This window comes from Condylostylus longicornis, unplaced genomic scaffold (genome assembly GCF_029603195.1).
Source record: "Condylostylus longicornis isolate FDR11 unplaced genomic scaffold, ASM2960319v2 ptg000098l, whole genome shotgun sequence".
Taxonomy (NCBI): Eukaryota; Metazoa; Arthropoda; class Insecta; order Diptera; family Dolichopodidae; genus Condylostylus; species Condylostylus longicornis.
The window spans coordinates 1,521,423-1,546,211 of NW_026578066.1; the positions used below are offsets into that span (position 1 = coordinate 1,521,423).

The 24,789-nt window shown below is 24.0% G+C and overlaps 1 protein-coding gene across 4 annotated transcripts in view; it reads left to right on the top strand.

Moving 5' to 3' along the window:
• Positions 1 to 24,789, top strand: part of LOC129613939 (CD151 antigen) — a 37,176-nt gene that overhangs the window by 4,336 nt on the left and 8,051 nt on the right. The window contains exon 1 of one of the 4 annotated variants that reach the window (XM_055528286.1): positions 6,138 to 6,282. The exons of the other annotated variants lie outside the window; for them this stretch is intronic. Within the exon in view, the coding sequence (XP_055384261.1) occupies positions 6,211 to 6,282 (72 nt within the window). The 5' untranslated portion in view covers positions 6,138 to 6,210. Of the gene's footprint in view, positions 1 to 6,137; positions 6,283 to 24,789 lie in introns of those variants that run through there. 4 annotated transcript variants of the gene reach the window in all.

The following is a 24,789-nucleotide window of genomic DNA, read 5'->3' on the forward strand; positions in this document are numbered from 1 at the left end:
TTTTGTTGTATAGAACTTTACGAGAATTATTTATGTATATTTAATAATAAACTTTATGAAAGCAAAAAATTATACAGTATAATATGTAAACATGTGTGTATAAACAACATACATTATTTATGTATACAGAGTGTGTAGGCTTCAATAATATAGTTGACATTTTGCAAATCGACCGTAAATTAATTGCTAAAATAGATTTTTACTTTCTTTTCTTTTCTTGCACCTCAAGACTAGCCTTCTAGTTTCTTATCTTTGTAATATTGTTTTAGAGCTCATAAAAAATTATATCCTGTGCGAAATATGTATAGGAGCTATGAATATTAACAGTGCAGTTCAAAGTACGCCGAGCAGAGTGCGACTTGTAGAGAATTTAAAATTGTATACTTAAACTTTCGTAGGTATACCGATTTCTCAAAATTATAAGTAATTTAAACTATTTCGGCAATTAAACTGGCACCGTATCTTTGAAATTAAAACTGTTTTATGGAAAAAGAGAGCAAGAGAAAAAGCGAAATACTTTCTGTTATTTCGAAACCAATTTTATACACCCTGTGTAAGCTTGCAATTTTTTACCTGAAAAATAAAATAAAAGAAGAAATAAAACTTTGTTTGTATGTACCTATAATAAATTTTATGAAGGTATGGGACCAGTTAGTGCTTGACTCCAAAAAACAAAATTTATTTTTATAGTTTGAATTTTTGTCTACATACATATGTGTATATGTATGTAGATATAAGTAACGAAAATAAATTGGAAAATAGTGACAAATTTTTTTTTTTAATTTTGATCTCTTCTGAAGTCTTTTGAGTTAAAGAATTTTTCAATTCTCATTTCAAAATTTTTTGTGCTCATTGGAAAGCCATTGATTATTTTAACAACATTTCATACAAAAAATCATGTATGTATGTATATATGAATGAATGTTAGCATAAACCTTTTTAATTATTAAACGTATAGTACCCAAAGCATTATAAAATCTCTAAAACAGCTCAGTCGAATTTTAAACTTAAGTTTCTTATTATGATTTTGATATTTTTTACACAACCAGATTAGCCAGAATTAAAAATTCAATTTATATGTATGATTTTTTTTTGCAATATTATGTTTTTCCTGAGAATTCTAATTAAAATTAATATTCTTATGTATGTGTGTGTCATACACTAAAGATGATGATTCACTATAGTAAGTCAGTTATGCAATTCTACACACCTGAACATTATAATAATGAAATTGTAAAAAAAATCTTAAATCGTAATTTTTATTGATTATAAAAGTTTTTTTTATACAATCATTTTTTCAATTATTAATCTTAGAAGAATAAAGCAAATGGAATTTTTATGAATCAGTGGGAAATGTAATAAATAAAAATAAAATTAAAATAAAAAATACGGTCTCACTTATTGCGAGAACCGAGAAATTCTACGAAATTTTTACTTCAACGCTTTTATTAATGCTGAGTATACGAAAAGGATAAATAGATCTCATAGTAACTCAAGTATTCGAACATTGAACTCAGCTAATGTTTTCAACTAGGATTGCAGTTAGTAAAGCAATAAGCTTTGCTTCTAAAACCTAAATACTTCCATATTGGAAGGGCAAATCTCACATAACTAACTCAATATGACAATAGCAATTGTAACGCTACATATGCGTCCGAGTAATGTCAAAATAAACATTCCAATCAAATTATATTGCTTTAAAATTGCATAAAGCAAAAAAAAAAAATTTGAATTATTACAAAGATTTTCAACATGATTCATGAATAACGATAATCACTTAAAAATTCTGTAATTTATTCCTTTTTCATACCATATATGTACGTACATAAGTGTATGTGTACCCTAAACTCTTATATTACTTGCCTTTAAGTGCAAATTTTCGCTTTTTTTTCCCATTAAAAGTAAAAAGAAAAATTACTTGGGTGCATGCACCACTTTCGATTTTCAATCAATGAATTTATTTTTATTTTTTTTTGCTTTTTATGTGCATAATTCTTATAAGCATAACATAATAATGCCTATATCCTAGTTGGTATATCTATGATATTCTAAACCTGTTCCAATAGACTTACTTCTTATTTACTAGCATAAGAATTTTTATATTTTCTATTTTAAAAATGAAAAGAAACATAAAAATAAAACCGGTTCACCTATTTTTTTTTTCTTCAACTTCTCAACGGGTTGTTTAGTTTTTATTTTGTATAAGCTTCGTGTTTGTTATTACATTTTTTTTTCTTTCCTTTTCCCTCATTTACTTTGATTAGTAGTTTTTCTTTCATTCAGTGTTTGTTTTTTTTTCTTTTTTTTTTTGTAATTTTTCCTTTATACCTTTTATGCCCTTATTCTAAATAAATATACAACTATTATTTAAACGGTAAGTCTAGCCTAGTTTTCATAATAAATTCTTAAAAGTCACACAACACCAATTGTTAGAATAAAGTTAAATTAAACTGCAAAAAAAAAGAAAATAAATAAAAGTTCAAAAAAAATTTCTGGTTTTCTGTACATACACGGGCTAATTCTAATAAACGATGCGGTTAGATTTAGTTTATAGTAGATTTTGCATGGAAGTATGTACTTGGTATGTATATATGTACATATATATTGGTATTCATGCATGTGGAGTGTGGACATGAAATGTATTGGGTGCGTTTATGTAATATGCGGTGAAAGGAAACTGAAAATTTTTGCTATAGTTTTTTTTTTTCTTTTAAAACAAAAAATGATTTTTCACAATTTAGAAATTCGTTACGATATTTTCATAACAAGTTTGTATGTAGGTATTTAATAAAGATTGTCAGATGAGTACTAAAAGATTTCAGGAAAAAATTACAATTCTAAATTAAGTATGAGTCAAAGAGTTAATAGAAGTCAAAGAAATGAGAACTGTTTGATTCTTACATACATAATTAATGAAATGATTTATTTTTTATAATTCTGACTAAGTCAGAGCTTGTAGCAATGAGTTATTTAAGAAATTTTTTTGCTGAAAAATGAATAGTGTTCTATGGAGTCAAATTCATACATTATAATTTCGTGTGAAGGTATGGCGTCGAACTATCATGAGATGAAATAAAAAATGTAAATAAAATTTATATACGCATATAAATATGTACATATGCAACTCGAATAGTCAAAATGCACTGAATTTATTTGGCAAATGCTTTGCTAATCAATTAATTACGATGGTTTCTTAATATACTACCTATGTAAATAAATTTTTACATAAGCAAATGAGTGTACAAATTTTAATACGAGTATTTAATTAAAAACCAATTTCAGAATAATTATAGATTTATTAAAATCCACCCTCTCACGTTTCATTTCTAAATTATACAATAACATTGCTATTATCTAAAATAATTATAACATTTTAAGTTCAATAATAAATATTCAATTGGAAAAAAAAAATGGGTTAGGTCTAATTTTAATTATTTCCTCTTTATATTCACAATGTATACAGGAACTTGATTAAAATTTTTTATGATATATTAAAAATGATGATAAATTTTTAATTAAATTAAAGGTTTAAAACAATGTTAGTAATTTGTTCTCAATTAACTAAAAAATTTTTACTCAATTAAATCAACCACATTTAAAAATTTCATTTATTTTTCATCACATTTAAAATTTCATTTAATTTTCACTTTAAAAATATGAACTTACTTTAATTTTATAACAGTTTCTTATACATTGTTTTTTAACAACATACACAATATTTGGGTATAAAAAGTAAATACTTGCAAAAAGTAAGAAAAATTTTTTCAATACATATACACATATGCACAAAAAGTATGTGTATTCTATATGGATAATATTTTAACATAAATTCATTTTAAATAAACTGAGCAACTGGCAACTTTACTTCTACTTTACAATAGTTCATTCGTTTTTTATTTCTTGCCATTCTTAAAAGTATAATAGCATGGCATAAAAATCGTATATGTTTTTACTAACATAATAGTTAATCATAAAGAAATTTGATATCTTATATTATAATATAACAAATAATAATAATACAAACTAAAAGATTTATTAAAAGACAAGTATAATACCCAGCCATTTTATAATTCTAGTTTTCAAATTATGATTTGTAATTGGTTTGTTCATATTCTTTTAGTTTTAAAATTTCACTTAGTGTAATTTTGTCTCATTAAATAAATTTTGTGTTTGATATCAAACACAAATGAATCAAACTTTTGATTGAAATGTTTGATTTGGTCCAGTAAAGTATGATTATCAAAATTATTGTAATTATTCTATCAAATTATTTATTTGTCGAAACATTGTTGTGTGTCGTTTAAGGTTATATCTAGTTCCAAAGTATAATATAAAAGTCTCAACTTACATACTGATAACGCTTGAGCTGTGTAACATTTTCAACTAAAGAGCAGGATTTGGAAGGAATATTAATATAAATTTTATTCCGGTAGATGACTCTGTATGTATTTTTATGTTTGTTTAAATTATTATGACCATTATTATGCAAATTTAAATATGTAGTATATGTCATATTCCGGAATAGGTATGCGTTATTTTAAAAAAAATATACATTGAGCTTTGTAATTTCAGTATTTTTGAAATTATTTGATATTATATGTGTATGTTTTCTTTATACTGGCCTCATTTCACTTACACTTTATATGTATATACAGAGTCTACCATTTTATATGTCCGGTACACTGTACACACTATTCAATAAAACATATTATATACATACATATATGCAACGTATAAATAAGAAAAACATCAAAAATAACATATTGTTGTAGAACAAGAGAACAAAAATAAAAGAACACAAAACAAAATAACCAAATAATAACAAGGAATTGAAAGAGAAAAAATAAAAACAATAAAACAAAAAATAAAAGTGAAAATGTTGCAAATTTTTTTTTTTTTAAAAAAAAGAGAAAGAAAAAATATTTTTAAACTTAAAAAATACAAATACACAAAAACACGTGCATATGGTTTGATTCAATATACTCGAATACGTAACTACTCATACAGGTGCATATGCTTAGGCGCTCAATCGCTCATATATGTTTGGTTTATGCATGTTTGTGTGTTTGTATGAAATATCTAGCATATAAAACAGTAAATATATATTTTATTTTTTCATTTAAGTATTTATTGTGCCTTTCTTTTTCTTCCTTTTTTATTGATTTTTAGGAACTCATTTGCATTTTTTATGTACGAAGAGTTGAACAGAAAAAAGAATTTCTCATACAAATTTTTTTTTTTTTTGTTTCATTTTACATTCTGTTATTAATTGTGTGTTGCTATTTTTATTTTTATTGTTTTTTTTTTTTTTTTGCTGTTCTGTTTCTGTTATTTTCATTCTTATTTTCTTTATATGTGCAACAAATAAAGGATTTTTATGCTTGTTCTGCTTTTTTCTTTCTTCTTTTCGTCTTAAAATATGTACAAGTAGTAAGAAAATGAAGGAAAAAAAAAATATGTAATATAAAAATGGCATGTGAAAAAATTCTCAAAAAAAAAATAAAGGTAAAAATACACACAAGTAGGTATAGTAAGAAAAATACAATAAAGGAATAGTAAAGTAGGAAAAAAAAGGTAGAGAAATACAAAAAAAAAAAATTAAAATGGTTTTTCTTTTAGATTTTGGATTTGTGTTACTTTTAACACAGTCACTTTTCGAATCATAATTAAAAAAGACGTAATAAAAATCGAATCTAATTCGTTTACTGTTATTGTTGTAAGGCAGAGGTAGTAAAAAGAATGAAACGCTTAATTTGCAACCTAAAAACAAAAAAAAATTAATTATTTTTGAAAATTATTACATTGTTTTTTTATTATCATATGTTTTCTAAATATTCTTCAATTAATTCATACTTAAGTTGTTTTAATAAAGAAATCGTATTTAATATTATACACGGTAGTTAGTTTTGCAAAATCGTTTGGTTACTAACAACATTATAAACGGGAGAAAAAAAAATTTATTTAAAATTTAATTTTAAAAAAGTGTCCAGCTTTAAGTTAAAAGCAAAAACTATAGATCTAATATATAAAAGAGTTTTCTATAAATTCAATTAAATTTTTATGTGAAAAATTCAAAACTGTTCGTGTATTTAAGATTTTAAAAAAATATAATTATAAATCTATTTATATATTAAGTGTTATAACTAATAAATTATTATAACAGTATATATAATTATCTTTTGGGAAAGGAAAACAAAAATTACTTCAAAAATGATACGATACAGTAAATGTCCTGATACTGAAATGAATGTTTTCAATGAACAAACAATGAATTATGCTCCTGTGAGTTGATAAATTGCATGCATATTTTCTTTAATTATTTTTATAATTTTTAATTATTGCGAATACTATATTATTATATTTTAAGAATAAAATAAATATAATAGTATATTTAATATTTATGTAAAGGCATTTGTATTGTATAAAAAGTTTATTGTTATTAGACACTATATTGCCGAAAATACGAGTAATTAAGTATTCTCACACACTAGTTATTCTAAGTTTCTATTCTTACTTAATTTCCTAATAATAATGGTTATTCTTAATATAAGTTCTCAAATTAGAACTAGAGGATTAAATAGTATTATTTAAATATTTTAATTTTCTTCTTCACAGTATGAATATATGAAAAGTATAATGAATTTTATTTAAATATCAAGGCTTTATCGGAATAATTATAAAATAAGAAAACGGAAATTACTATACTTAACTAATATTGATTAAGTATAACTTAAATTTTAATATTTATATTTAGTTAAAAAAATATATTTTGGTATAAGTATGTAGTAAATATTTCGTATAATAACAATAACAAATAATAAAAAACTATTCTTAACTACATAAAAGCTGTTATTATTCACTTAAAAATAACTACAATAAAATTATTGTGTTTATATTTTTATATTTTATATATTGTTATACAAAAAAAATTATTAAAAATAAATACTTATATACTATTTTTGTTCATTCACATTATTACTTATGCTCAATTGTTATTTTTATTATTTTTCAAATTTGTTTTCGTTTACGATAACAAATTTCATTTTTTTGGTAAAATGAATTTTTTATTAGAATTCTTTTATATATAGAGAATTTATGAATACAAATAGAGATAGAAAGATATTTTTAACTTATAAATACAATCCTTGTGTAACATAAATGTTATGCATTTATAGGCAAAAATACATATTTGAATTATTCGTCGGCAAAATCCTAAATGTGCCATTTTTATATCATTATTTATTGTAAAGAAACCACAAATATTTTTAAAATTCTATGTAAACGCTAAAAAGGAGTGCTGGGCTTCTTCTATCGCAGTATAGCATAGTTGATTTAAAAAAAAGCAAAATGGCCATCATAATTAAACGTTATCTAAAATCTGTTTTTTTTTTCAAGTTTTTTGATGTCGTTTTTCTTCCAGATGGCAATTTATAAAAACCTATTTATAATAGTTTATTTCGTTAGAAGAAAACTTTTTTCGACCTTAATCTGCGCTCAAATTATCGCCACTCGAAATTTGTAAAATAATTTTTGGCACCTTGTATTTTCGAAACTGGAATCTTTTCGAAATTTCTATAAACGCCGAAAGCTAAAAAGAAATGCAATGTACTCAAAAAATATAATTACTCACGCATTTAACTCTCATGTTAAGATCTCCTTAATTTTTTTTTATCTCATCCTAAATGTATGCAATCTCTTGAATTATTTTTGTAATTATATTATATTTTTCGTTATGATTTAATACATTGTTTTTAGAAGCAGTAATTTCAATATTCTTGAAGCAAAAAGTGTTGCTTTAAAAAAACATTTATTTAAACTAAGTTGGAACTTAAAAGTTTTGAACATATAAAACATTCCATTTACATAAAGTCTCTATGTAATTTTAAAATAAATAATAAAGGAACTTATTTTTTTTTTTTCATAAAAGAATAATAGTTATAAAAAATGTCTAATTTTTTTAATTTTGTTTTTTAATAAACAAAATTCATTTACTTTATGTATAAAATGTAAAATATTTATAAATGAATGTAAACATTTTATTAACATTCTTCAGAATTGCTGATTCATCATTTAATGGCGAGCCGACAATAATTATAATTTAATAAAATTTTATGTCCTCTCTTAGTATTTTTTACTTAAAATATGTTACTCATCACTTTTACACAGAAAAAAAAAATAAAATATTTATTATTCAATACGTGAACTCACTATAGCATAACTAATATTATTAACAGAGCTGCAGTAAATAATCGACTATAAGACAATCTGACATCTTTTAAAATAAAACTACTACATACAATGACTAGTATGTATATAAATTTAATAAGCTGCTATTCTTAAAGACTTGAAGTTTTAAAACTTTTCAAAAATATGAAGCAAAAAAAAAATGAGAGTCAATTCCTCAGTATATTGCGATTTTTTTGTTTTTTTTTGTATAAGAGTAAAGAATATTAAAAAATAAATATTATGTTAAAGAAAAACCGGTTAGCAAGCAAAAATTAAAAAATAATAAAATACAATGGAAAAACATGTATGTTAAAAAAAAAATTATATTCAAAGACAAAGAACACTATTTTTGTTATTAATTCTCTTTTTTTTTCCTTATTTTTTCAAACAATAAATTCAACAGCTTATCTTTTACAACAAGTCAATCAGAAAAATTGAATGTTGCTAAAAACAAGATCGCAAGTTCAAAATGAAAATTATGTTTACACAAGAATAGGTATACACATGTTTTTTAAAACATACACATTTATACATACACATGCAGGCAGTGGATCATTAAAATTTTCGTGCTTATAATAATCGTAATTCAATATTCACACTAAGAAATTAAACAAAGGTTAAATACCTCTCTAAAATAAGAAAACAAAAATCGTAATCGAGAAAAAAAAAAAAATTTCACATTCATATAAAATTAATAATTTCATGAAAACCCAGAGTTCTTAAACTTTTGTTTAGTTTAATCAGCTATAATTACTAAAATCACTTAAATATAAATTAGACAGTTTTGATTACAATCTATATGGAAAAAATTTACAAGAATACTTTTATATTATTTTGATAACAATTAAGTATAATTTTTAAAAATTTTCGTTACGGATAATTAAATATTTTTAGAAAAATTACTGATTAAAAATTCTTTTCAAAATTGGACCAATTAGTTTTTGTCTGACCGTCCGTCATTAGCAAATAAATCTTAATTATAGAATTGCATTTTCCTCTTTAGAAAAAATATTGTCGTCAATATCCGATTCTCTTTTAATTATAGCCTCTAAAAGCTCCCCCAAAAGTCTAGTGTTTGACAGTGTGTATCTTGTACTGAAACCATGAGGAATCGTTGAATTCTGTAAGCTTACGAGCTTCCCCTTTGAACAAGAAAACTTTTAAAAAAATTTCAGTATGTCAAATTACTTTTCAAAATTTTTAATACAATTTTTGTTTTAAACCTGCAATTATTCTAAAACTAAATAATTGGGTGAACATTTTATTTGCTTCCCCTTCTATAATATTTCTTCTCAAAATTAGGGATACTTCAATTTTCTATCAGTTATGTCCTTGAAATTGTAGCTCTATTGAATTTCTCTAATACTTAACAACATTATATTTTGTAACTAATCACTGTTATATATGTATTCAAACAATGTAGAATGTATGAACATTTTCTATTACTGTTATACGAGTATTGTATATCGTTGTCATAAATGTACATATAAAATTTTCTGTATTGCAATAAAATGAACAAATATTTCCCGCTCTATACAAAATAAAATGTGCTACTCTGCCCAAACCATTGGCTCAATCAACTAAATTTCTTTTTTAATATAATTTAATTATTTCATGATAAATGAGTTTGTTCATATATTCGAAAATCTTGACATTGCATATTTAACCATAAAATTTTAGATTAATAATGGTTTTTTTTTCTTTTCTACATAGAACTTTCGTTTACATTATTGGTAAATCGAAATCTACTAAGAAAATTCTGGTATAAAAAATACAGACAGGATATAAAAAAATCTCAAGATATAAAGGTCGCTCGAGACATTTAAAATTAGTAGTGTTTAAATAAAAAATTCTTAATCATCATAAAAATACATACACATATATAAAAATTACCCCCAATTATATAAACAAATTTTACAAATTATAAACAAAATTTGTTTTAGATTTATTGTGTCATTAAAAATTTATCATATTAAACCATACTATTTTAGTTACATAATTGGATAATATACACTAAAAAAAAAATATTTTAATTTTGACACGCAGATTATGTCAAATTCGTAATTCGACACGGATTGTATAAGAATATTTCTTATTAATTATACTTGAATTTCGAGCAATCCTTTAAAAGTTAATTGTAATTTGTCAAATTAAAGTATAAAATTTCGATAATTTCAATTCTATTTTTAGTACAACAGCATTTAATTCAATATCAAATACATGAATATTTTAGGCGGATTCCGAACTATGAAATATTGTTCTTTAAGTATGGCAAATTGTTGGTTAATACTTAAAATTATTACTGGTTTAATTTTAAAATTTTGACTATTTTCAATTTTGAACCTTATTTATTTTGTTAATTCAAATTTCCTGATAATGTATTCCAATTAGAAAGTCATATATGTACGAGTATATATGTAATTCTGATGCATTCAGTTTATTGCTTACTGATTATGATAATTTAATAATTATATGTGCCTTCTTATAAAATAACACGTTTTTCATAGAACCGGCAATAATTAACACATTAAAAATTAAAAAATTTAAATAAGTACATATACATACATACAAACAATAATTGATTTTCATTCATAAATTTAATCATTAATTCCTGATTGGTATAATCAATGATTTAATAAAAGCTTAATAATTTATACCCATTTATAATATTATAGTACTTATATGTACATACATATATGTATAGATATAATTCATGTATGTATTTAAAATTTTACAAACTTTACACTCAAATATAGTGATGACATCGATTAATCATATTATCGAAAATTCCAGTCCTTGAAAATTAAAAAAATTTTTTTTTTTAATTCTTAAATTAAAAATCAGCTCACATCCGAAAAAATGAGAGGCAAAAAAAAAATTTTTTTTTTGTTCTTTTATTTTTCTTCTTATTTTTTTACGTAATATATATTATGTACATTAAATTTATATATGTATAGTATTATTAATGGAATTCTAAATCGACCCACTATAATGTATTTAATGTATAAAATTAATTATACACACTGTTGTGTAATGCATATACATACAATAACAAAAAAAAATGTGTTAATCCCTTTAAAATATTCAAGCTTTACAAAAAAATATGCTTACAATAAGATTAATTGTATTACATTTTAAATATAAAGGAGCACCAGCACCATAGCTATATACTTACTTAAATAATATGCGCCAAAGAAAAATCAAAATATTTACAAACCACTTAAAATTACTGTCATTTATTTTAGTTGCTTTTAGTTCGTTTCGGTATACCTATATAGGTACCAATGTATAACAATATGTTTAAGGGTTTATCCACCTTTGCTTTACATTTATATGGTAATGAAATAATTAAAACAAAATAATAAAAAGTACACATATATGAGAACAAGAAAAATATAAAATAACAATTAAATAATTAAAATATTTTCACCTGTTTTGCAATAATGTGACACCAAAAAAACTCATAGCGCACACAATACACATGTTTGTTATAGCGCAGAAGTTATAGTAACATTTTTTTATTCCACATACCTATATATCACACTACAAATTATTATGTTGTATACAACATAAATATTAACACACAAAACACATACAATACAGAATATATAAAACGTAATTGTAGCATAACAGTATATCAACAACATTGATTAAGATGATAATGATTGTTACAATGATGGGTGCAAAATGATTCGTTCACTTTATATTTTATTTTATTATGTTTGCAATTATGTTAAAAATATAAAAGAAAAAGTAAAGCATAAAAATTGAAACCATAATTGAAATCGAAACTTTTTTTTTTATGTTTTATAGATATAATATCGTAAATGGAACATACACACAATGAATATAATAAAAAATAATAATTTAAATAATAAAAGTAAAACCGCACACGGCAGAATATACGAGTACATACATATATGTACATATATTACACTTTATAAAGTGACTTACTTTTAATTTGTATAATACAAAATAAAAAAAAATGTAAGTATGTATTTAGCATACTAAACGTTTGTACAGTCATTACTCGCTTTTTAAAGATGACTAATTAGGTCATGGTCAGAGTATGTACAAAACAAAAAAAGCGCAATTTTATATAGCTTTGTAATTTTGTTTTTTGTTACACGTATTTGAAGATTTCCACACAAAATATATGTGCATTTATTTACAATATTACAAAAATATGCGCACATTTACATGCACAGAGCAAAAAAAAAAAATACCTATTGGAGTTTATCGTAAAATAATAAAAAATGAAAAAACAGAAACGATGGCAGCGCCATTAATCGCCTTTAACAGAAAAAAATATGCAATGAATTAATTGTGGTTTTTCTTTTGTTTTTTCTTTGTTCGTTCATTTAGAACTTACCGTTTTGAAAATATCAAAAAGAAGAATTTTTACTACATATGTACAATATTCATACTTTGCTTTGAAAACGAAAGAGAGCAAAATACTAGTATTTTAAGAGGAAAAGATTAGATTTTTACGAACTACCCAAAACACAATTTAATAAAAATTTGCGATAACTGCATACACTAATCAAAATTATTTCAAAAATCATTTTTCTTTCTGCAACAACAACATTTTGCCATACATGAATTTCAAAATTTACCGAATTTGCTGAAATATCTCGTAACAGTTTTCCAGAAAATATCATATTTTATTACTTAGTCTGACTAATTAAAAATCTATAAAATTGCTAAACAAAATTTTATTTGTAGAAATAAATTCTACTGCATGGCTATGCAAAATTGTTTAAGACGCTAAACGGTCACACTTGTAAATCAGTTTACGTACTTAAATAAGTTTTGTATGTAATTACATACCCGATATTGTTTTGTTTTTGTATTTAATTTTAGCAAATTAAGTAATTTAAATATTTTTTTTTTGTTTTAATTTTAGTTTACTTTTATCTTTAACTTAAACAAGCGTATTTTAATTAAAATAAAAAAAATTAATATAAAGTACAATTAAAATTTGAACTTTTTAAAATTTCGAGATTATCATATAATTTTTACATCATTAATTTGGAATTCAATAATTAATAATATAATATATGTATAAGTGAATAATACTGAGTAGTTATACAATTTTAAATTCAAGTTTACTTATTAATATTTTCAATAAAATTAAATTTATACGACTTCTATAGTCATTTAATTATTACAGAATATTGTGAAATTAATTTTAAAATTCAAAGAGCTAGCTTATTTTTAGAAAATTTCTAAAATTCAAATACAAATGTTTTTTGAAGTCTATATCTCTAAAACAATTTTAATTAAATTTCTAAACAAATATTGTCAACTATTTTTATTTTTAATTACTGCATACTTATGACTAAAATATTTTTTATGATTTATTGCGGACGTGACTCTGAAATCAATTTTTTTTACGAGTTGCAATTTGAATAATGTGTTTTATTTGAAATTATTCAATAACAAAAATAATAAATTTTTTGTCAACTTTAATTTATGCAATCCATTGATTTATTATTTAAATTATTTAAAGTAAAATTTTCTTAATGACTTCCGCTATAATGAGAGCAATACATCTTATTTTTTATTATATTAAGTATGTGATCTCTGTGTATATAAGTATAGTCGCATAAGTTGAATTAATCTCTCATTAGTTAAAATTAAAATTTATTTTTTTTATTAAAATTGTCATTTAAAAATTAATTTAAGATCATAAGAAATTTGATTTAAATGAAGTTTAAATTTTTATAAACAAAACTTTGACATTGCAATTAATTTATATTATATAGTATAACAGTTTATTTTTTTAAATTAAATAAAAGTAAAATATTCGTATATATGTATGCAAATTTCACTGATTAAAATTTCATTCATACACTCTTTAAATACTCAATTAACTTTGCGGTATATTTTATATGTACAAAACACAATATTTACACTCAATTTGATACATTTATAAACAAACGAACACACCATTTCATTAACCCATGTTGTACAGTTTCATTTTAAGTGACATGCGGCATTCGATTGTCAAAAATTTTGTATTGCCACTAAGCCATCCTGAATATTTGTATAAAACGTCAAAAACAATGAAAATAATATTTTTTAGTTCCAAAAACGTACGGTTGGAATGGAAAAATCTCTGGATAGTTTCTATATCACACAGTTTATTTGATTTTCAAAATATTTTTACATATCCTTCAAACTATTTTAAATCTATTAGAGAAGCACAAAAGAACAAAAAAAAAATATATTTTTCTTTTCTTGTTTTTAATAAAATGAACAAATCATAATATGCTTACAATTCATTTTTTTTTCTTGTTTTTGGAATGAATATTAAAATTCTTAATCTAAAGAATAGAACCTTCAAAATATTCATTACTGTATATACTTTAAACAATATTCTTTGACATACTTTTAGAAATGTACATTTAAATGAACAATAATTGTTGTTGAAAAAAGTCATTAACCTACATAGTCTTTGCAGTGCAGTTCATATTATTGTTATACTATAAATGCAAATATTATATACATATTAATATACATATATTTATTATACATATTTATGTACCTACAAATCTGCAATATGCAAATTCTTTATCCTTTTGTACAAAATTTCTATACCCTTTTATACTCATATAACATTAACAATAGGTGAAATATATAGAAAGTTTTTAAAATCAAAATATATTTTAATGTTTCAAAATATTTTATATGTGTAACCTGAAATATATTTTATACATATAACAATATTATGCCTATATTATGTACGTGTATATTTTGTAGTAGTTCTTTATAAATAGTTGGTATACATTTTCTATATTACTTTTATAGGAATAGATTTTGGATTTTATTTCACTGAAATTTCAGGATGACAATTTCCACTTTCTATTTTACTTTTAATGCACATTTTTAGAACAATATTTCGAATGCCTAAGATCCTTCCGGACTCAAATAGTCTTATACTGCTTTTATTTTCTATAATAAATTTTTATGGCATTATTTTGCATGTTGCATGTCATACTTATTTAAAATAAATTTCTTAAAAATTCCTTATTATGTTTATTAAGATGAATTCTAAAAAAGTATTGTTTAAGGAAATGTAGACTAAGTCAAGTGTTGAAGATAATAAAAATTTTCTTAAATTATCTTTCACATATTTTTGTTTATAAACATGGAAAAGTCTTTAACATAACCAGATAGAAAATTATTAAAAGAACTTTTTACATATACATATTCAAAGAAATTGTTAATGATGCTTAAAACATTTTTACTTTATTAAAAAAGTGCGTACTTCACTTGAGATAAACACTTAAATTCGATATTCTTAAGTTTCTCCTTTTTTTCTTATTACGACGTGATATGAAAGAGAAAATTTCTTATGTAATAAAATCATTAGGGAATTTGACAAAATTCGGTATACGGAAAAATTGCAATTTTTCAGCAGGGCGTAATTAAAAATTTTTAAAGTGAGTAGTTATTGAGTTTTGTTTACAAATAACCAAACTTGATTTTTAAGCATCAAGGGTGCCGCAATAGTTGATTCACGTGCCAGGTGAATTAATCGTCTCCTACGCAATACTTCACAAAAACAGAGAATATACTCGTCATCATGACAAAATCTACACAAACGATCCCCACATGTCCCAATTTGTACAAGTGATAACCCAGTCTACCATATCTACTGAAAAAGGCTAATCACTAATTTTTCCTTCCTGTTATTAGACGTCAACACCTCACTGGACCTTCTGGGAGACGGACCAAAAATGAAAAGCTTCACCTGCCTCATTTGGGATACTCAATCTCAATACTCCTACTCTCGGAACCCCATTCGTTCCTCCACACACGCCTTGAAGTGACAACTCACAGAAAGTCTCGACCCAGCAAAAGGCAGTTTCGCTCCCGACCACCGAAGAGCATCCGCCTCTTCGTTACCTTATTCCTTCTACAAAGTTCCGCTATCGCCTGTATACACTCCCACACCAAATTCAATTTGATTTGGTAAGAGTCTAATACCCAAATTACCGCCTGGCTATCCAAGAATATGTTCAAATCAAAGACCTCTACCAGGAAAATCATTAGAGACATCCCATAGTTTGCAGTTATTTTTCGTTACTAATTAAAATTGGCCTATAATTATTGGATTGTCGAAAAAAATATAAACAAATTGTCTTTTAATTGTGGCTTGCCGAATTTGAATCCTTTCTAAAATTAAAACTACTATTGTAACATTTTGATATCGAATGTGCGATCAACTAAAGCCAACATATTAAAAATTAGCAAAATAATAACAAACAAGGTGTTTACTACATTCTTAGTATAATTCGCATTTTTCGCTCACAACTCCAATTGCATTATACGTAACAACTCTTAATACCCACAATAGTACCTGCAAATCAAATTTCCCAATTATCATATTAGAATTACATCTGAGTCAAGTCAAAGATATGCGAGAGCTAAAAATTTTTTTAATAAAAATTTTCAAATAATTAATCATTCATTTTCACGCTAAATTACTTCATAGAGCACCTATTTATTATATTTTTTTTTATTTATTTAAAATATTTGCAAATTAGAAACTTCTAACAATAAAATAAATACAAAAAAAATTTAAATTTATCATTCCATAAAATGGTTAAAAAAACTTTTATTTGCCACATCGATTAACATCTTGACGCGATTTTCATAAATGACAAAAAAAAAAATATTAATAATAAAAAGCGTTAACATTTCACTTTAGAATTTTATTGAGTAAAAATTTACGCGTTTAACAATAATATTCATTTTTTTTTTCATAAACAATTTAACATTTATGATAATCAAAGTGCTAACAATTACAATAATAATTAAACATCTTAATAACTATCAAAAATTTTTGAAGCATAATGAAGTGACATTTTGAAAACAATGAAAATGATTGTTAAAAAAAATTGTTATTGACATTCCAAATTGCAAAATAAATGACAATTACCAAATTTTTACGTAATTGAAAAATATTAGTGACAGAATGAGTTGATTATTTCCTGTGATGCCCAAGTTTTTGGCCAAAAATTGACACCTGAAAACAACACACTAAGAATGGAAAATTACCAAATTTAGAGTGAATGACATTTGTCAATTTTTTAACCAAACTTTAAATTATCTCTTAACTTTAAGTTAAGAGAACAAACAAAATAATTATCAAAATGTCAAAATTTTCCATCAATTAACAATTGAAGATCAAAATGCTTTTTTTGTCTTTTAAAACAATTACTTTAAAAATTATATTATAATTTCTGGGAAAAAATAAAAGTTAAACTATAAAAGTTTTGTTTTGTTTTTTTTTAAACAATATTTACTAACTAAATTATACCTTGTAATTTATACTGTGAAATTTGTAATTTATAAATTAACAACGTTTATACGTGACCATAGCAAATTAAAAATATTAAAAAACCGAAAATAATAAAAAAGACCACGTGAAAAAATTTTTCACCGACAAAATATAAACTCAACCGCATTGTAATTTTGTGATAAACAACTACATTCATTTATACAAAAGGTATACACATATAGATATACAAATGTTAATGAAAGTGATGTCACACTTAGTTGCATCTATTGTGTTATTCAATCAAAATTATTATGCATTTGTTAAAATAAACAAAAGAAAATTAGTGCGCAATTTAAAGCATTTCGTGTATTACAAATAATGCGCATTTTTTTTTTGTAAATTTATTTTGGAAAATTTCGAATGGCGTGCGTATATGCAAATAAATATGTATGTATGCATATTTGGAGCTGAATCGAAATTTTTAAATGGCAAATGCAAAAATTATTTAATTAAGATCATATTTAAGTAAAGGGAGAAAAATTTTTTTTGAGTATATCTAGGAACTGTGGTACAATAAGCAGTTGAATCAAACAATATTTATTAATTTTAATCAAATTTTAATAATTTTTTAGATTTTTCAATAATACTCAGGTACATAAATACATACATATATTAACATATCAAACGACTTTTGACTTTTCAGTATGAAACTATGACATTTTTGAGACCGTGGGTTTTTCACCTGAAGCATTTGAATTTTTTGTCATACTATACTTCATGCCTATCGAAATTTTTTAACTTATTTGACTATCTAATGGTGTAAACGAGCCACTGTAGTATTTTTATGTAATTAAGTATATTGAAATTTTTGATTACATACATACATATGTATAGATTCTTTTTCTAAAAAATTCTTTAAGAGCTGTTAGTTACCATTTACATAAATGACAAAAGTCGTTATAAAGTCATATATTTTGTCAAAATTTTGACGTAAATCTCACCGCCGTCAGAAAAGTTCAGTTTGATATATAAACAGTCAACAGACTCTATTGTAGATTTAATTTTAGATTTTGTCGTATGTGTAAACAATACCATATTCTTTATATACATTTTGGGAAAATAACACAATTTTTTAGCACTTTTCCAAAAATTTTTTGAAAAAAAGTGCTTATTAGTTTCACTCTGTCCGTCCGTCCGTCCGTCCGTCCGTCCGACCGTCCGTCCGTCCGTCCGTCTGTCCGTGTGTCTGTTTACAAAACTTCTACATTCTTAAAGATAGAAAGCTGAAATTTAATACGTGCATAGATCTTTACTAGAAACTTATTTTCGTAGAACAAAATTTTTACCTATCTCCCCCCCTCTAGAAGTTATACCCCCCCAAAGCCAGAAAAATGGCCCATTTTAACTATTTGTTGCAATGAAACCATAAGCATTTTTGAAATTTTGCAAACGCAGAAAGGCAGCGGCTGGCTTTCCCTAGCGCGGTATACTATAGCTAAACCTTAGAAAAACAAAATGGCTGTTCAAATTTACCGTTATCTAAAGTCCTTTTTTTCCAAATTTTTGATGTCGTTTTTCTTCTAGACCCCAGCCTGTAGAAGCTTGAAATTTTAGGGGCTTTTAGACATTAATAAGTAGTTCATTTCGTTAGAAGAAAATTTTTTTCCATCTCTACCCCCTCTCAAGTTATCGCCTCTTGAAATTCGTAAAATTTGAATTTTTGACACCTTATATTTCCGAAACCTCAAGCTTTTTCAAATTTCTATAAACGCAAAAAGCTAACGGTAAATTCCATGACATTAAAATATATAATTACTTTTTATAACTCACACAATTAACCCTTAAAATCGAGCATTATGTTAACCCCTCTTTATATTAATTTTTATCTATTTCAAAGACTGCATAAATCGTTCATCCTAAATATATGCAATCCTAGAAATAGTTTCGTTTATGAATGAAAATAATTTTAATAGTGTGGTGGATATACATAGATTTTTAAAAGCAGAATTTTCACTTGTTGAAGGGAAAAGTGCTACAATACAATCCATTGGTTTGACCCAACTTTATTTAATTCTATATTGGACAACAACCATAAAGTCTTTAATAATTCCATGATATAATGTCATTTAGATTTCCAATTCACCTGTGCGTTTGGCACAGCTTAAATTGAGAATTATTTAATCGGAAAATAGTTTTCGATCTCGTTTCCTCAGTTTTCATTGTATCATCTTGGAAATTTTAATATGGAAAAATTCAATTTTACAATTGAATTTGAATTAAAAATTCAATTTTATAATTGTGTTTTTATTCTTTATAAACAAGAAAGTTTTATAAAATATAGCTACAATTTTCAGATTACTATTATAATACCAACATTGAAACTAAATAAAAAAATGTAACCACTAAATTTTTTTCAATTATTTTAACCATAATGTTTACTTACATATTGCTATTATAATATTGTCTTATTACACACACAAATACTTAACACAATTAAATAATTTTTTGTATTTCGTAAACTTCCTTGAAATCTATTGAAAAATGTTTTTATTCTCATTGCTTAAAGCAATTACTTAAAATTCATTTATACTTACATACATACTTACATACGAGTATATAGTAAAACAATCTTTAAAAAATACAATTACTTTCTTTTAATAATATTTTACAATAGTGGCTATTATTAACCGCTTAATTCAAGTTTAATAAAATTTAAAAAAAAGCCCATACCACATAATAAATTCATTCAAATATGTATATTTATGTATATACATATACATTTATGTATGTTCCTATATAGTGAGTATGTATGTGGGTACACCATTGATAACATGTAATTTAATATTTATAAGCGTGACTTCATTTTTAACGTTTACTATAGTAAAGTCGTAAATTCATGCTAGTAAAGTCGTAAATTGTACAAAGTGTACATAGGTAAGCTATACACTCAAACACATGCACATTTACTAAATTGTTGTTGAAAAATTTTTTTTTTGTTATTACTAAACTACTATTAAAATGCGACTAAAATTTTCACGTTTGTAAATATTACGCAATATATTACAAAGTTATGTTAACTATACGGGATATAAAACACATTAACAAACATACATACAACAAGTATAATGTAACATAAACAGCACGTCATATTTTATTAATAAAATATGTAAATAAGGAAAAATATTGCGTTTAATTTCAAAATATGCAAATATGTACATACAAAATATGTGGGAATCCCCAATAACAAAAATATTAAATATGTATATATTCAAATTATCATTAAAATGGAAATTTCGAAAAAAAAAAAAAATTGTCAAAAACATTTTGCGTATACAAAATGGAATGCGTACTCGTATTATAATTTTGCAATTTGGCATAGATGCCAAGGTATTTGTACTAAAATTTGAGCACTAATCGGACAGTCTTATGCTATGGAGTAAGTTAAGTATAGTCAAACATTTTGTGGTATGCAGAAATACTTAAGTATATATACGAAGTTTATAAGTTAAATAACATTCGATATATGTACATACTATAATTTTAACAACTTCATGCCATATAAACTTTGTTTCTTTGAGAATTTTAAAAAACGGTATACTCAAAAATATCAAAAATGATTCGGATCAAAGTAAGAGTAAAATAGCACATTTCCAAGCGAAAAGCATTTATTTTCAAGAACTTATTTCCTGCATATAAATATTGTTATACTCATACTTGATTCTCTTAATATCATTATTAATATACCATATTATTGCATATCTTCAGGATGAAAATTAATTCAAAAGGAACCATTACAAGTTGATGAAGTTCTTTTTTATAATATTTTAACGGGTCATTTAAAATATTTAATCATATTTTTGCATAATAAGGCACTTTCCGCCACTTGTTTGCTTTTATAAAGCTTCCATGGCATAGTTCAAAGAAATTAGTTGTTTTTCTGAATGGAAACAAAAATTTTCGTAAAATGTAAATGGACGAACAGAGTGAAACTAATAAGCATATATTTTTTTTCAATTTCTTTTGAAATATTCTACAATTTTGCAATTCTATTGAAATGAACGCAAAATCATATCATTGAAATTTTTTTAAGAAATTTTTCGTATAATTATTTTTCAAGAATTTTTCATTTTTTTTTTTTTCAAATAAACACGTTAATGACCGCGAATTTAATAAATTCTCAATTTAATTCATAAATACAAAAGAGATAGTAAATAAAATAAAAACAAGGAAATTCATTCAAGTTTTCAACAAAAAAACAAAAGCAGAAATTTATGAAAAATTTTAAAGCGTCTATCAGATAGACGCTTAGATTTGTCATTTTCTTTACGCTTTTCTTTTTAAAAAGACAAGGCAAATGATTTTTATGCAAATTTTTTGTTTTTTTTAAACAAAAACTTGTTATTTTCAAATTTCAAAAGAATCGTTTAGCTATAATTTTACTTAATTTAATTATTTTTTTTACAAAACATTAAATTTTCATGTGTCTATGAGCATAATTATTGTGTTTGAGCATAATTTGTGTTTAAATTCAATTGACGCTATATAATTTTTTTTTTTAAGTTGCTAATAACAATTTATGTAGCTGTTTAGAGAAAAGAAAGAAAAAATTTTTTGAAGGTTTTACTCATTAACAGGGCTATTAATTGTTATTTAAATAACATAAAATTAACAAACAATGAATTTAATTTAAAAAAAAATTTAAGTTGATTTTGGAGAATAAGGAAAAATTAAGAATAAACAGTGATTACTTACATGCCTTAAATAAAAATGGCCTTTCAAGAAATAGAAAAATTTGAAATTATTTACACTAAAAGTAAAAGTATAAATTTTTTTTATAATATTAAAAAACAAGTATATTTGTATGAATGCGTATACAATATTTTCTATATTAAACTCAAAACGCTTTTAGAATAAGATGTTTTAAAATTTTAAATGAATCTCAGATATATAGTATTAATCTCATTTGAAAAACAAGTTACCGGTATATGGTTTCCATTTGACATTGATTCTTATAAGGCCATCTTAATTACACGCGGTATCCGGTATGCGGTTATAAAAAATTCGCGTTACTAGTGAAATTAAACTTTTTTTATTAAAGTATAATTTACGCTTGTACAAAGCGTCACAAACAAAAAAAATAGTGTTATAGCCCCGTGTATTTAACCGTAGTCCTAATAAACAGATTAAAAGCGAATCTACCATCAATTTGACTTATTGTTGTCATTAAACTTTCATTAATAAAAACTTGAATCAAAGCCTAAATCAAATTGGTCTCTTTTTTTTTAAAAATTTGTTGTTTTGCTGAATTTATGACAAAAAAAAAACAATATTTTTAATTAGCTGGTTTTTGTTTTGTTGAATATCATGTTTTTAACTTACAAGATTGTAAATATTTGGAACGTTGCTGTCAAAATTTTGACATAAAGAGATAAGATGAAATCTATTGTACAAATGTCAGATAAGATTTCATCTTATGTTCAGTCCTCGGGCCTTATCTTATATTAAATCATAGATTTAGTCTGCTGAATCATTTGAATCTTACACATTTGAAGGTTATGTATAAAGAAGTGTCAAAATCTTAAAAAATTAAAATTTAACAATTAAGTTCTAATCGATATTCAGCTTAAAGTTAAAGTTCAATTATGTAATAAAAATTAGGCTAAATAACACATTTTTTTTTTTAATTTATTAAAATTTCGAAATACATACACACGGACCTATACCTATATACGCATACGTATGAGTCTAGATTTTATGTTCATCTATGTAGCTATATACATAGTACAGTATGATGGCAATACTTAAACTTATAGATGAAAGAAAGATAAATTAACTGACCTCCAATGACCTTGTACTTGACAAAAAAACAAAAAATTAATTTAGCTATTTTGGAAAAAAAAATCATTTCATTTCTCTTAGTATGGTCATTTTTTTACTCTTTTACTATATTTGTATTTCTATAATTAATATATTGGGTTCTTACATAAGAATAAAATTTTTGTATAAATTTAACTGTATAATGTTTTCTAAACATGTGACTTTGCAATAATTTTGAAAGTTTCTGTTTCCTATTTCGTTGTCTAATTACAAGAATAAAATCAAAAGAAAAAGAAAAGAAATGTGAATAAGCGAGTATAAACCTATTAACGCCTTGGCGTATTGTAATTCAATTTTAATGTTGCCGTCAATTTATACAAAATTTAACTCTTGAATATTTCAGCATATTTCTGTGCCATATGTGCCATATGTGCCACATGTGCCATAGCAACATAGTAAATAGAAATTTTTAATTAATTTCCCTCTACTTGAGATGTGTTTGCGTCTACGCGCCTGTGAAGATAATAAAAGAATCAACTGATCTTGGTAAAAAATCATTTTCGCAATGCAAAATTTTTACATACTCACCCCCGCCTGAATTAATTTGTTACCGAGAGACATACATATGCCAGCATTTCCTCTATAAAAAGTCATTAACAGCACGATATCAAATAGAATCTTCAAATTACGTTTTTTTTTTGACATCTTAGTCGCTGTTTTCTCTTTAAATTGATCCAGTATTATTAATTCATTTCTTGTAGTCATTTCGCTTCTACATTCTGGAATAAAAGACATGAAGTCTTAAAATTTTACATGCCTGAATGTTTCTCTTTATTTCTATTCTTTCCTCAGCTAATATTCTCAACCTAATATTTTTTAGATGACATAGATTTAATCGAATAAATATAAAACGATGAAGGTATCAGTAATCACTTTCTTGTCCAAATATATACATTTAAACTATAAAATTTAATTAATTAATTAATCTTGGTGCATTATTTTAATTTAAAATCATTGTTATTTTAAGATTCGTCTCACAAAACATAAGTTTGACCTACTGTATTTTTTCTGTATTTAATTAACATAATTATACATTCCTTTCTATTTTAAATTATTTTTCTTATTAATGACTTCTTCTAGAGTCAAAGTATAACGAAAATATTAAATTTTATATGACATACGTCATAATTTATTCATATTATGTCAATATAATTATAAATGATTGTGCTCTTTTACAATGCTTAAAAATCAATACAATTTGCTGGTAATTTATGTACAAAATAATACTATAGAACATGAATATTAAAGACTTCTCATGTTCATTCATACATGTATGCGAAAATTTTTAATTAAGTGCATACATAAATAATTATATATGTACATTATCGATTGATATATCCATCTATATTTTATAAAAGTTTTTTAATTGTAACACACGCATATGAAAATAACAT